Source organism: Uloborus diversus, chromosome 1 (genome assembly GCF_026930045.1).
Source record: "Uloborus diversus isolate 005 chromosome 1, Udiv.v.3.1, whole genome shotgun sequence".
Lineage (NCBI taxonomy): Eukaryota > Metazoa > Arthropoda > Arachnida > Araneae > Uloboridae > Uloborus > Uloborus diversus.
Genome location: NC_072731.1, coordinates 147,497,760 through 147,511,765, shown reverse-complemented (window position 1 = coordinate 147,511,765; position 14,006 = coordinate 147,497,760). Strand labels below are relative to the sequence as shown.

At 32.9% G+C, this 14,006-nt stretch overlaps 1 protein-coding gene across 1 annotated transcript in view; it reads left to right on the top strand.

The window, feature by feature from the left end:
* The window catches only part of LOC129221972 (homeobox protein HMX1-like), a 60,119-nt gene extending 57,756 nt beyond the window's left edge, over positions 1–2,363 (top strand). Inside the window, exon 3 of the mRNA XM_054856381.1 lies at positions 1,898–2,363. Coding sequence (XP_054712356.1) covers positions 1,898–2,183 — 286 coding nt within the window. The 3' untranslated portion in view covers positions 2,184–2,363. The remainder of the gene's footprint in view (positions 1–1,897) is intronic.
* The last annotated feature ends 11,643 nt before the right edge of the window (positions 2,364–14,006 follow it).

Sequence of the window (14,006 nt, the reverse complement as noted above, 5' to 3'; positions counted from 1 at the left end):
ACAAAAGTTTCTATCCCTTAAGCTCGTTGTAACGCGATTTCATGGTATTTCTTTCAAAGAACCCATACATATACAAAGCAAAATTGAATTGTGTTTTTCTCTATAAGCTTCAACTAGCAACAGTTTTCTTCCCTTTTCCTTTTTCAAGAAGAGGGGAGAAAAGAGTACTAAACTATTTTGGCGTGATTAGTTACAGAAAACTAATGAATATAAACTTCTTACACCAAAGATATAAAGATTAGTTTTTTTTTTTTTTTTGGAAATACTCCTTCAAAGCTTACATGGTTTTCGACTCTGTAAAATGCTTTGTAACAGATTTTATCGGGTAAAATTTCCTACATTTGTAACTATTCCATTTTAAAAACATAATATATTAGTATATGGAAAAGATCGGTCGTACGAAAGAAAGCTATATTGTATGCATTAAGATTTGCATAGGTCAAAGTAGATGGTTACTTTTGTTATTAAATCTCATCCTTTTTTGCTTTCCGTTTTGCAACATGGAAGCAGATCGTTTTTCAAAGGTTAAAAAAAATCATTTCAATGTTATAAACATTCGTGATAACAATCACCATAAAATTGATAATCGTCATTTTATTGCTCTCCGGAGTTAAGAAGCAATAAAAAGCAATTAATTCCTTCCTAAAGTAAAGAAATAACTTTTCGCCCCAATTAGTTTCTGCAGCTTAATAACAACAGATAATAGCATAACTACATGTTTCGTTTCTGAGCTATCAAATTTATGCAATAAAAAACATCTAGAGGGCAGTAACTGATCTGTACACTTACATGAAAGTTTGAAGCACACACACACTAACTTACAATAGTTAAAATAAAATTAAACAATTGATTGTTATGAATCTTAAAATAAGAGCTATAAAAACAGTGATTTCCTTAATTAAAAAACAATTTCAAGATACTTAAAGGGTCTAGTTTTTTCTGTGTGTATTTATACTAGGAAGTTTGTGTTTGCTTAAAGATAATAACAAGCAAATATAATTTCCTAATTAAAAAAAGAGCTATTAATCACATGGTTTAAGTATTGGAACAATATCTTTCAGGTAGACAAACGCATCACTTATATATATTCAAATATAATCCTTTCTTTAAAATAGCTGCGATGTAAAACTTCTCTTAAGTGCAAACTGAAAGCAGAGATACATTTGATAAATATTCGAATCATTAACAAAAAATAAATAAATAAAATAAAATGTGTTAGTTTGAAGATTTGGTTTTTAAAGTCAATGATACGCATTTCATTTCTAAATTAAAACTGTTTGTGTTCAAGAACTAATATTTGAAACCTTTAAGCTTTCGTTGCAGGTATTATAAGCAAGTTATTTGTTTCGTTGCAGTATATCTACAAGCTTGGTCATGCAAGAAGAGCTTTCGTAGTAAAATATTATAATTTAGGTATGCATAATAACTGTCGAAAAATAAATATATTTCGAGAAGTTTGGATGAAAACTACTTCTAATTTAAAGTTTGGAAACATCGCTAGGGTTTTAGATTTCTTTTGCAGTAATTAATAGAAAGACAGAAACGAAAAACGGATTTCTGTTCTGGCTGCTGCTTTCTTTTGTTCTCACTAAACGCTTCGAATTAAACGGAAAAAAAAATGCTTACGTGCTGGTCCACATTAGGTGGTTGCTATCAATTCGAAAAAACCAATTGACACTTAGCGAAAACTAATGATTAAGTCGCAATAGCAATCGAAATTGACATATTTCATAAGATTTGGAACTGACTCGAATTCCCTCTTGAAGGAAATCATTTCATGGTACAAGAACTCTATATGTTCCATAATGCTTAAGTCATTGTTTAACGAAATACGTTTCATTTGAAACAAAGTAGCTAACTAAATGTGATTATTTACATAATCTTTCTTTGTTTACAGGCGGCAAACTGCAGAAGAGCGCGAAGCAGAACGACAAGCCGCTAACCGACTGATGATGTCCCTCCAAGCCGAAGTCGTTTCCAAGTCCATTTACGATCAGACGAGGGATCCACTTTGCATCAGCAATGCATCCTTGCACGCATTACAGACTTTGCAACCATGGGCCAGCGAAAATGTAGCTGCTGCACACGCCGCTGCAGCAGCTGCAGCTGCGGCAGGACATCACCCAGGCGAAAGACCTTCCTTCCTAGCACCGCCTCACTCAATGTCTTCACCAATTTGCTGAAGATTTGCCGTGTAAATGCATCAGTTCATTTACACATTTGATAGAGTACACCATTTTTGATGCAATACAATCTAGCAGCTACGCTGAGTCATATAAACGAAATAGTACTGAATGAAAGTTTGTTTAGTAGAGATTACAACTGTGGAATCACAAAAACCTTGAAAAATCTCGAGTTTTCAACAAAACAGCTCAGAAGTGATTGAAATTCTGCAATAAATGATTGAAATTTATATGATTCACAGAGTAAAAATTCAAGGTTATCAAGCGAGTAATGTGTGCAAACAACGTAATGAAATTACTGGATATTGACGAAAATAAAAGAATCATTTAGTAAAAATTCATTGACAGTTGACGAAAATCCATCACAGTTGGAAAATATTAAAAAGTTAGCATTATAAACAATCGTATTTAAAATCAAAATTCCATTTTTTCCCCAACAGACACGAGGTATGCCTCACATTCAATCCCAGTACTATTTTTATCTCATCGGTAGATATGTGACTTGTGCAAACTTTTGATCCGCACGCTTTATGTGAAAATGGCATAACTTTTATTTCAGGAGGTTTTCGAAAGTACCGATTTTCTTAATTGAAAAACTACCGGCACGTGACTTTCATTGTTACAAAATTTAAAAAAAAAAAGTGATTTGTGTAAAAAATGATATAAATAGAGATTATGAACACATTGTAAAATAGTTTTCACTGGAAATATTTATGTTGTCAAGACAGAACTACTGATGTGAAAATGGAAAATGAATCTATTTCATCTCTGATATTTGCTTTTAATTTACTTATTATGATGTATAGTCTTTTCAAAGAGATAAGTAAAGTTCATTTTAATATAAACTGGTTTTGTCTGAAATTTATTGCAAAAGTACAATTATGAGTTTGTTTACTGCATGAAATTATGTTTGAGTTTAGTTTTGCAGAAATGATATTTTATTGAAATTATTTTTTTAAGGAAATTTGTTCATTAATTTTTTTTTCAACATTAAAGACTAATGAGTTAAAAGAACTAAAGTGATAACTACTTGCGATAATATAAGCAGTAAAAGTAGCTCCAAGCGCATTAGATTGGAGTGAAATTATTGTAATTGTCACGGAAAAAGCATATATATATATATATATATATATATATATATATATATATATATATATATATATATATATATATATATATATATATATATATATATATATATATATATATATATATTAAAATTATTTATTTTAATTAGTTTAAAACTTATTTGTACCACAGATGCGGAGATGAGATAAAACATAAAATCAAGAAATATGAAACTTTTTAAAACAGTATTTTCAACAGTGAATCTTCAGTTTATATAAATTTACATTAATTTTTTATTAATAAATATTACTCCAATACAAACTTAATTCAAAACATGTAATAAACTTATTTTCAATTTTTTTTCATTGCTAATGACATTTTAAAAATATATATACGTGTTTTGTTTAAATAAACGTTATTATCTATGAGTATTTTACTATATGAGTAATAAATGCTTACATTAGTGAATTGCATTTGTTTATTGCTTACATTAGTTAAAGAACATTACTCTTTTTGAAACACTTTTTCTTTTAGGATGGTGATAATGTTTTTTAAGAAAGCTAATTTTATTTGAAATTGTGCCGGTTTTCTACTTTGCTACATAACGTTTTAGTTCTACTTGCTCGTTGTTGACAACACACTAGAGCAGGGATCGGCAAGTAATTTTATGTAGAGTCCGGATACTGTTGAAAAAATATATATTGACCTACAGGGAAACGAATCGTACACCTTACAAAATTGTTTACTTTGATTTTTCTCACAAAATAGTTCTTACCAATATTAAAGATGAAAGTCGCTCTCTCTCTCTGGATCTCTCTCTATCTGGATGATTAACTGTACATAATTAACTGCAAATTATTTCTAATTCAATACTCTTTCAAAAAGTTAAAATCTTTTATTAATATCCATTATACACCTTTGTCAGATAAGGGACTATCTTTAATTAAGTTTTTACAAAAAAAAAACTTTTCTCCGGGAATTAAAAGTCACAGATTTTAAATATCATTAAACGTATTTTGGAATGAAGTGTTGAATTATTTTTTGAAACTTACTTTGAAAACGTCAGTCTTCCTTTCTAAATAATTTCACGCCAATTGCTTTTATTATTATAATTTATAATAACTTTCTCCCATATAAAATGATCTTAGTTTTTACTATTGTTTCCTTCTGAGGTGCATACAAATTCCATTTTGCCTAATCAAGTGTTCTGCAATTTGTCCACAGAGGATTAAATACTCAGTTTTTACTACCACTCTTTTTATCAAATTACTGAGAGTACTTCTCAGAATTTAATTAATGAAAGTAAATTCATATATACGCATGTACTCCCTGCAGATAATATTTATGTTCTATCTGAACTTTTCATACTTTGTAAGAGAGTACTTTTTAAATTATTTTACTTCAGTTTCAAATATTGGAAAAAATGGGAAGGCGATTTATAGTTAAAAACAAGCTAAAGTAAAAAAAAAAAAAATGAAATGACTTTCGTGCAATAGCTATATTTTTCAGGAAATAGAAAAAGGATTATTTAACATACGAATTGGAAGTACTTTTTACAGTCAATTATACTCTTAATTCGATTTTCGAACAAAATCAGATGCTGTTTGTGAAGTAAGTTTTTGTAAATCAACTAATGGAAATGTTTACTTATAGAGTTAAATTGAAAACATAAAATGTAAAAATCATTGATGTATTAAGTTAGTGATAACAAATGTCTCTCTGTTTCGGTAAAAATTGAACTTGCCATTAGGTTCAGGTTCTTGAACGTAGGCTGACTTCGATTGTAATAAACAATAGAAAAAGAGATAATTCCAAAATATTTTGCAGGCAAATGTGGAAAAAAAAAAAAAAAAACTCTTCCAGAAACTATTTAAGATACTGCACGAATGTAGTTATGCAATGAAATAAACAAATTTACTCAGGAGAGAGAAATATCTACATTGGAATAATTGCCATTGTGCATTTATAAAACATAACGAAACATTCGAGTGCTATGCTTTATTTTGTTTGAAATTTTTATAAGCTATTGATGGAAAATTTAACTTTTTCCCTTAGTGTTGACCTCAGAGCTCTTTCAAGCAAAGCTCTATATAAGATATCCGTCTATATGACTATCAGTTGAGAAATTTTTAATAAAGTATTCTAAAAAACTTTAGAAAATTCATGCAGCGTTGTGTACGTCAAACGATACAAATCCTTCTAATAAAGTTACTGATTCCACTGACATTTACTTAAGTATGCAGATATATTGGTGCAAAAATAATGTGGAAGGTCCACTTCAATTTTAAAAAGAAATATATTTCTACCTAAGCTTTAAAAAAAAAAAAAAATCCTTACATTTTTCAAATATTTTGCATGATGTAACCTTAGTTACGTCATTCAATATGTAAAGCATTAAAATGATCCTACATTCAAGAAAAACTTACTTGAATGTAAAAATGTACTAAAAATGTAAAAAGCAAAACGTATTCAAAGTCAATATTAACGGCGGATTGTGCCTGATATACTTCAAGTTTTACAAAAAATGTATTTCTATGTAAGTTTAAAAAAAAAAATGCTCACATTTTTCAATCATTTTGCATGATGTAACCTAAGTTATTTCATTTAATATGTAAAACATTAAGCTGATCCTATCAAGAAAAACCCACTTGAATGAAAAAATGTACTGAAAATGTAAAAAGCAAAACGCATTCAAAGTCTATGTTAACGGCGGATTATGCCTGATCCACCTCAAGTTTTCAAAAAATGTATTTCTACGTAAGCCTTAAAAAAATGCTCACATTTTCCAAACATTTTGCATCATGTAAACGTGGTTACTTTATTTCATATGTAAAGCGTTAAGCTGATCGTACATTCAAGAAAAACTTACTTAAATGTAAGAATGTACTGAAAATATAAAAAGCAAAACATATTCAAAGGCTAGATGACGGAGGGCGGATTGATCACTGTTTCCTCGGTCTTCTGAATTTTCTTTCGTGGTGCTACGAATCGATTTTTAGTTATTTCGGAGTAAGCCATTCATACACACGTGCACGTCTGAAGTAGGGTTTCCAATCCCGAAATCCCGATCCCGAAGGATCCCGCAAGATACTTAGCGGGATCGATTCCGCGGGATTCCCAATCCCGCTATTTTTTTCCATTCAATTGTTTTCCAACTGTTGCCGCTCATAAAACGAGTATTTTCACAAGCACTGTCTGAATTTTGAATCAGCTTTCTCGTATATCTCAAGAAGAGCAAGAAAACTGTGTCTCATATGACCAACGATGGATTTACAGTTTGAAGAACACAATAAAAATAGAGAATATTTTTCTGAGAATGAATTGGTATTCTCATTCGAGGTTTCAGTTTTCATACGTTCAGCAATAGAGAAAATGCGTAAAACTTATATAAGTATTTTCGAAAACCGGTACTAAAATATAAAATCCAGTAAATTACGCTTAAGAAAAAATAGAGAAAGTGTATTACATATTCCAAAACCCGCTGGAGTATAGCTTGAAGGCAATGTTGGGCATTTCTGTCAGCTTTGGTAACGCACTCAAAACCTTTAAGACACAAAAAAAGTCACTCTGACGAAGAAAACAATGAAAAATGTGACATTATTTATATATTCTGCACAACTTTAAAAGGGGCGACAAAAACTCGTATGCAACACAGGATGACTCGCACCAAACACTTTTACTGAGACTGCGATTTGGTGAAACGGTGAAATCGAGCAGTACCCTTGCTGTAATAAATCAAACTCACTGATACAATCACTAAGGTTAATGAAACAACATAGATGTTCAAGAAGGAATTAATAGAAGTTAAATTGGATACAGCAAAACACCAAGGCCGTATCCAGAAATTTTTTTCGGGAGCGGCCCGGATTAGCACATTGCTTTAACACACACACACACATATAGAATATATAGACACACCAAACGCATAAAAATGTTAACATAGAAGACTTTTTGTCTCGATTTTTAATGATTCCACTGTTTGAACTGTTGTTATTTTAATTTCTTATTATTTTTTTATTCACCTTGTAGTGGTAAGGATAACAGGAGGGTGTCCCTTTAAGTCGGATGTAGAATATCCATTATTTCAGGGGGTTCGGAGGTTTTTCCCCCGAGAAATTTTTGAAAAAAAAAAATCTGTATTTTGAGGCTTTATATTAGGTAATTGAGACTACAAAAATATGAAGAAAAAAAAAAGAGGCAAACAAAGTCTTTTAAAAGTTATACATTCTTTTGCAAATCAAGATCAAACAAAATAAAAATTGCTTGCTCGACAAATCATGGAACTTAATGGACAGAGAGGAAAAACGAGAGAGGAGAAAAGAGAAGCACCCCGCCCCATCTGCTCATATCGGCTTTTAGTGAAGTTTGTTTTTGATCACTCCCCCTACCCCCCCCCTTTTTTTTTCATTAAATACCCTACAGTATGAAACTTGTACAAAAGAGTTTAAAAGAAATGATGTAGACATTCAGAAAATAAGAACGGAAGAGTAATATTCTAGCCATTTGGACAATTCATACTTTATTTTCTTGATAAGATACAAAATTGAAGAACTTTTCAAGGAATTTCAAAAACTTAAATAATTTTCAAAGACTCTCTAACAGTTGAAATTATTTGAAGCTCTTTATTTTCATTTTCAGAAGTTGATTGCACAGTCTTACAAAATGGATATAACTTTGTAAGACACACCCGTTTTAAGTTAAAAATAAATGCAAGGAAATGTTTCTCGAAACGACTTTTTTTCAATCACAAGTAGTGCAGAAAATGAAAGAGAATAGAGTAAGTGTTATTTTTTTCTTATACATAAGGTATTAACAGTATGCAGTAGAAGTTAGAAAAAAAACAAGCAATAACAAAAGAACTTCCATGGTACTGAATTCGGCATTAAATAAATGCAAGACAAGAAACATATCAGTCACAAAAATGATCTTGAAAATTATGCTACAAAAACGCGAGAATCGTGATTTTTGCATTTTTTACTCAGGATGTATCAAGGAGCTGAATTCGGCACATCTTGGTAACAAGATACTCGCCTAATCGGAAACTAGGGGCCCAGCCTTTGGGGAGTCCCCGGCACGAAATCAGTACAGTGTGTTTTATAAGAGTTTTAGGGGGAGGAGGGCAGGGTCGTGCACAGAGGGGAGAAGGGACACCTGTTGGCTCGGGCCCGAGCTTAAATGGGGCCCGATATTTTTAAACCTAGGGTTGAAAATATGGGTAAACATTATGGAGGGGGCCCAAAAAAAAAGCAGTTGTAGCAGAACCAAAATTTCTGTGCACGCCTCTGGAGGAGGAAGTGCACAGAAGTCAGTTTGGTAGACTTGAAAAGTCTACCGAACTGACAGACAAAGGGCCTGCCTTGACCCTGGACTGCCCTGAATTGAATTGGGAAAGAGAGCAGGAAGTCCTAATTAAAGGTCTAAATTTCAAGTGTGCCTTGCAGCTAATGAGAACTAGAACTGCTTTTTCTGTATTTCTTCAAAATATTATAAATTTTGAATAGTAGCAAAATTAAGAATTAAAAAAAAATGTTATTTTCTTTTTCGGACAATAGGAATTTAAAAAAGGAAAAAAAAAAACCTTCTTCTGTTTTACGGTACAAAACATTTTGGGTTTCGGGGGGGGGGCCGGGCCCCTCAGGCCCCCCCTCTGGATACGGCCTTGCAAAACACATATCCAACAGACATCGTTTTTGTAAAAAATTTGCAGCTCTTGAGCAAAAATCTTGCCTAAGAAAAGAAAAAGCTGTTTCCAAAGATCATGAAGTTAATGCGGATCTTTTCCTAAATGTCCACAGTTATTTAATTTTAGTAAAACCAATGGCATTGGAGCCACGTCACGTGATTTCATCAAGCACATTATTTTAGAGCAAAATTCCTTGACCATTCCATACGAGCGGCACAGTTTTGCTTACCAAACGATAATTCTTAATTAGGATCTGACTTTCTAGTGCTTCACAATTCGCAACTACAGAGCTCGAATACGCTACCTTGCGGTGATTAACACTATTACCGAAAAGGGTAAAACATTCCACGCTTTTCTTTGGGGTAAATTACAGGCATTAGACAGTTTGTGGTGTAATGTAATATCAGAAGAATAGAAAAGAAAGCTTCCCACAAACACGATGAAAAAATACTGTCATTCACTAAGCGTCAAAGCAAGTAATAAGTTACGGCATTTGTTTGTTTAACCTTTTTCATCCGCCATTAGAAAGTAGTTGCAGCGCCCCCTATACTTTATTGGAGTTGCGGATTGCTGTAGGAAATTCAAGAAGACTATTAATTCAAATAATAAAAGTAGACCCTCCTAAAAAGTACAACTTTTTTCTATTTGACGTAAAAATTTAATTTTTGACTCCTTACAATCCTGAAATCCCACGGGACTGAATCCGGATCGGAATTGGAAACCCTAGTCCGAAGCATCTCACCTTAGCCAGCCTATTTCGAAATCGGTCAAGGCAACCCAACTGAGAAACAAAGCCAACCAGCAATTCATGACGTTATTATAAGACATTTAAGGAAGAGCCCTTGTCCGAATGGACAACAGATTTTGTGAATATCTTAGAATTTTTTAAAAAATATGTTTATATTTTAACCACCTTTAAAACAGTTCAATATTTTATGATCTTTTGGTCAAGAAATGACTTTCATTGGTATACATAACCTGTACTTAACAAAGGTAAAAAAAAAAAGACATAAACGTTTTAAATATTGCCAAACTTTAATAAACCGCTTATTACTTTACACAATCCCTTCTGCCAGAGTATTAAATTTTTGAATATCAATGTAGCTCCGAATATATCGAGAAATAATAATCAATGTTCACGAATTTTTTAATGACTCTTTTACTTTTTAAGACATACCTTACAATATGGTTTTATAGCAGCTATGCAATTTTTTATATCATTTAATGTGCGTACAATCCTATTTATGAAAGTGGACAACTTTTTATTTTCTTTAAAAATATTTCCAGTTGTTTCATCTTTGGTTTTCAAAGAATTCTTTTATTAAACATATCGTCAAAGTAAACACAGTTTTAGAAGAACCATGAAGTTTGTTTATTTAACTAAACTGATAGTTCTCTAACTATAGTGCAATCTTCGAAGAAACTTTATCTCTCGTGGAGTTTCTTATGTGCTTTATAATTGTGTTAAAATTCAAAATGATACGGAAATTGTTCTTTCGTACAAGTAATAAAATTTTATTCATTTAATATTTTATTGATTATACTATTTATTATTAATAGTCTGGAACTTTTCAAGCTTTGGAAACCACACACATGTATACTCTATGTATACACTCTCTCTCTGTGCTATGCATATAGATTACTGCTTTTTTTTACATTTGCAATGACAAATGTTAAGAAGTGTTTGGAATGCATCCCGAACAATTAAGTAACTTCATATGGGCGTAGGGTAATAGCTCTCAAATCAGAAAAGCATCCTGAAAACGAGAAAAGATCGTCACTCAATCTCACGCGTCAGCGGTACTACGTCATCACGTGACGAATCGACGGCATGTGGCTTGCCTGTGATCACGCATATCTGCATACCAGTAGCTAATTGGGATCGGTAAATAAATTGAAGCGCTGTCACGAAACTCGTTTTTCTGGCTCAGCGCCTGTTAATTTTCTCGGTTCACTATTGGCGGATCAATAAGCACTTCGCTTAATTGTGGCTGAACTCGCAGCCCCTTGACCGCGGTTGCTTGTTTTCTTGTGACTTTTAATGACATATTAAAACTCTGTCTCTGAAAGAGTTTTCCAGAGAAGTACTTAGTTGTTTCGCCTAAATTATATCTGCTGTCTAGCGTTGAGTAACATTTCTTTCTGACAATTGAATTCGGATCAAGTTTTTCCAAAAATCCATTTTTAAAATATGTTTCGTTAGGAACTTCTCTGCAGCGAATTGTGAACCACCATATTTGGATGCTAATGGTGATGTGGTCCCGGTGTCAATCGCTCATGAGTTTTGAGCGGGGACGCAGAGAATTTTATTAAGAAAATTTATTACTGTATGACATAAAAGTTGGACTAAACTCCAATAGCTCTGAATGCAGCAGGCACGACCAAGGATTCATTACTAGACTAATCAGTGCGCATCTTAGACCTCTCCCTGATTTCAACAGCAACAGCTACTTCCCACACCAAGTGTTGGACTAGCCATCAAGTCTGTCCCGACCGTATTCTTGATCGTTTGGATTTTTAATCCTCCAAACTGGATTTTTATTCTAGGCCATTACTTGCTATGGACTTTATTAAAAACTAGTGGCACCCGCACGGCTTTGCCCGTAGTAGAAAATTGAAAGGTCTTTTGGTTCGTATGTATATTTACAAATAATGTATGATGAGTTTTTTGCCAAATGGCTTGCCTATGTTACGGTTCCACGTTATGATAACTTTTAAATTCACTCGTCCATCCTATGATAATTTTGCTCAGGAAAATGTTCTTAAAATTGGAATAGAAAAAGAACAAAATTGAATTTTTGAAAAATCGCTTCGAGGTGCACATCGCCATGCTGCAAACTAACTTTGTGCCAAATTTCATGAAAATCGGCCGAACGCTCTAGGCGCTATGCGCGTCACAGAGATCCTCACAGACAGAAATCCGAATAGAGAGATTTTCAGCTTTATTATTAGTAATAAAGATAGAACATTACAGATTTAATTTGGCTCTGCTGGTTTTTGGGAGATTATCAACAACAGCAGAAAAAAAAACTTTGTTCAGTTTTAGATGCTTGTTTGCTTTTGATGAATACAGTAGGTTTCGTACTACCGTAAATGAAATTTGCATTTTACTTGGAGAGGGAGAGATCAAGATTGGTAGGTCTGGTTTCGTAATCATGCAAAGAGGTAGCACCAAAATCCACAGCAATGATGTGAATCCAAATTTCACCTGACAAAATAAATCTAAATTAAAAACTCTGGACGAAGGTAAAATGAATTTGAAACACCTAGAAGCAGAGGGGTTTATGTACCAAGAAAAAAAATTAGAGAGAACAAGTTCAAATGGTAGAAGAAATTCTTGTCTGGTTTTAGGACATTTTAAACGTTTACTTACATCCTTTTATACTCACTACATCATTTAACCTTTTAACCTTTTTAAAGTCGGAGGGAACTAACTTCACATCAAAGATATTAAATTTTGATGTGCGTGATAAATTGTTTTCCACCTCTCGTGTTTTGACACCTATCAAGTTGGTTTACTGCATAGTTAACTCCTAATTCATCAAATTTTAAATGCGAAAATCATAACCAGCCGTAGGAGGACGGAGTTCCACAGTTGAAAAAAAAAATCTTGGTTCTAAATTTTATATATATATATATATATATATATATATATATATATATATATATATATATATATATATATATATATATATATATATATTAGGGTGCCCCAAAAAAATGAAAGTCGTTTTTTTTAAACGCATACCCTCTTATTTTTTTCCTTTTATATCAAAACCGTTGTAAAAAAAGTTTCATGCAATTTGAAGCACGGTAACCCGTGCCGACTTGCGCCTAAAGGCCTAACGTGAAAAATAGCACGTGTATTTATAAGCAAGCGAACGCTGGCGACGCGATACTTTGTGAAGCTCAAAACAGCTGTAAATAGTGCATAGAAAACAAAAACATATGTTGGGGGGGGGGGCTTATCCGTGGCAATTTGTAAACCGTCAAACGTGTCAGTACGAATACATTCCGGTCAGCGCGCGCAGTATAGTCGTTCCATAGGGAACGAAACATGGCAATGGAATTGCAAAGTTCGAAAAAAGAGATATTTTCAACAGGAGTTGTAAAACACTAAATTGCGGGCTTGAAACTTCCCTCTAATACTCTAACGGACAAGTTCTGTATGTTTTGTTTTATAACATTCGCGAAGTAAATTTAACCATCAGTGAAAGTGCAAATCTCGCTATTCGGGAATGCATCATCTTTTGAGAAAAGGCACGCATTCCCACCAAATCGTTGCCAAATTGTGTGAATAAACTTACAAACCTGTATCAAATTTAAAGAGACTTACAAAAAAAATGCAAATAAACTGCAAGAAGTATTCAGGCAGCGCCAATAAGAATTTGAGAGTAATTTAAACAATTTATTCAATATTGCACATGCTGATGCACTTCGGTTAATCAAAATAGAGGAAGATGGGATTTTCTTGCAACTCCAAAGAGAGGCCGGCCGACGTGGTCACTTTAGGTGGAGTGGATAAAAACTGACCGACAAAGAGCAAAGGGCTCGACTTAGCTGTCAAAGAAGAAAACAGGCGCATGGAATACGATTCCGCTTCACCGTCCTCGGCATTGTATGAACCTGTACAAGAAGGTTCTTCTTCGAGCTCTAGTGAAAATATTAATTCAGAAGATTTCCCTGAAACATATAAATCACTACCTGGAACAAGTATTCAAGAACCTGGAACAAGAATTATCAGAATCTGGAACAAGTAAATATGTAATGAGGAGCGATTTTATTACTCCAAAGTCAGTTGCTGCATTGGAGAGGTGTCCAAGTATACGAGATTATATGTTTATTCTTGAAGTGACGCACTTGGGTGTAACATTGGTGAATTTCCCATAGGTAATTCTTCAATTGAAAGAATTCGAACCGAAAAGCGGAAGGAGTACGAGGAAAGAATAAAAACTGGTGTTCAGTACGAGGTACCATATGTAGTGAATTTACCTTGGAATATGAAACTGTTGCCTACTTTGAGTGCTCAAAAATCCAAACAAGATCGCTTATCTATAGTCTTACTACTATTA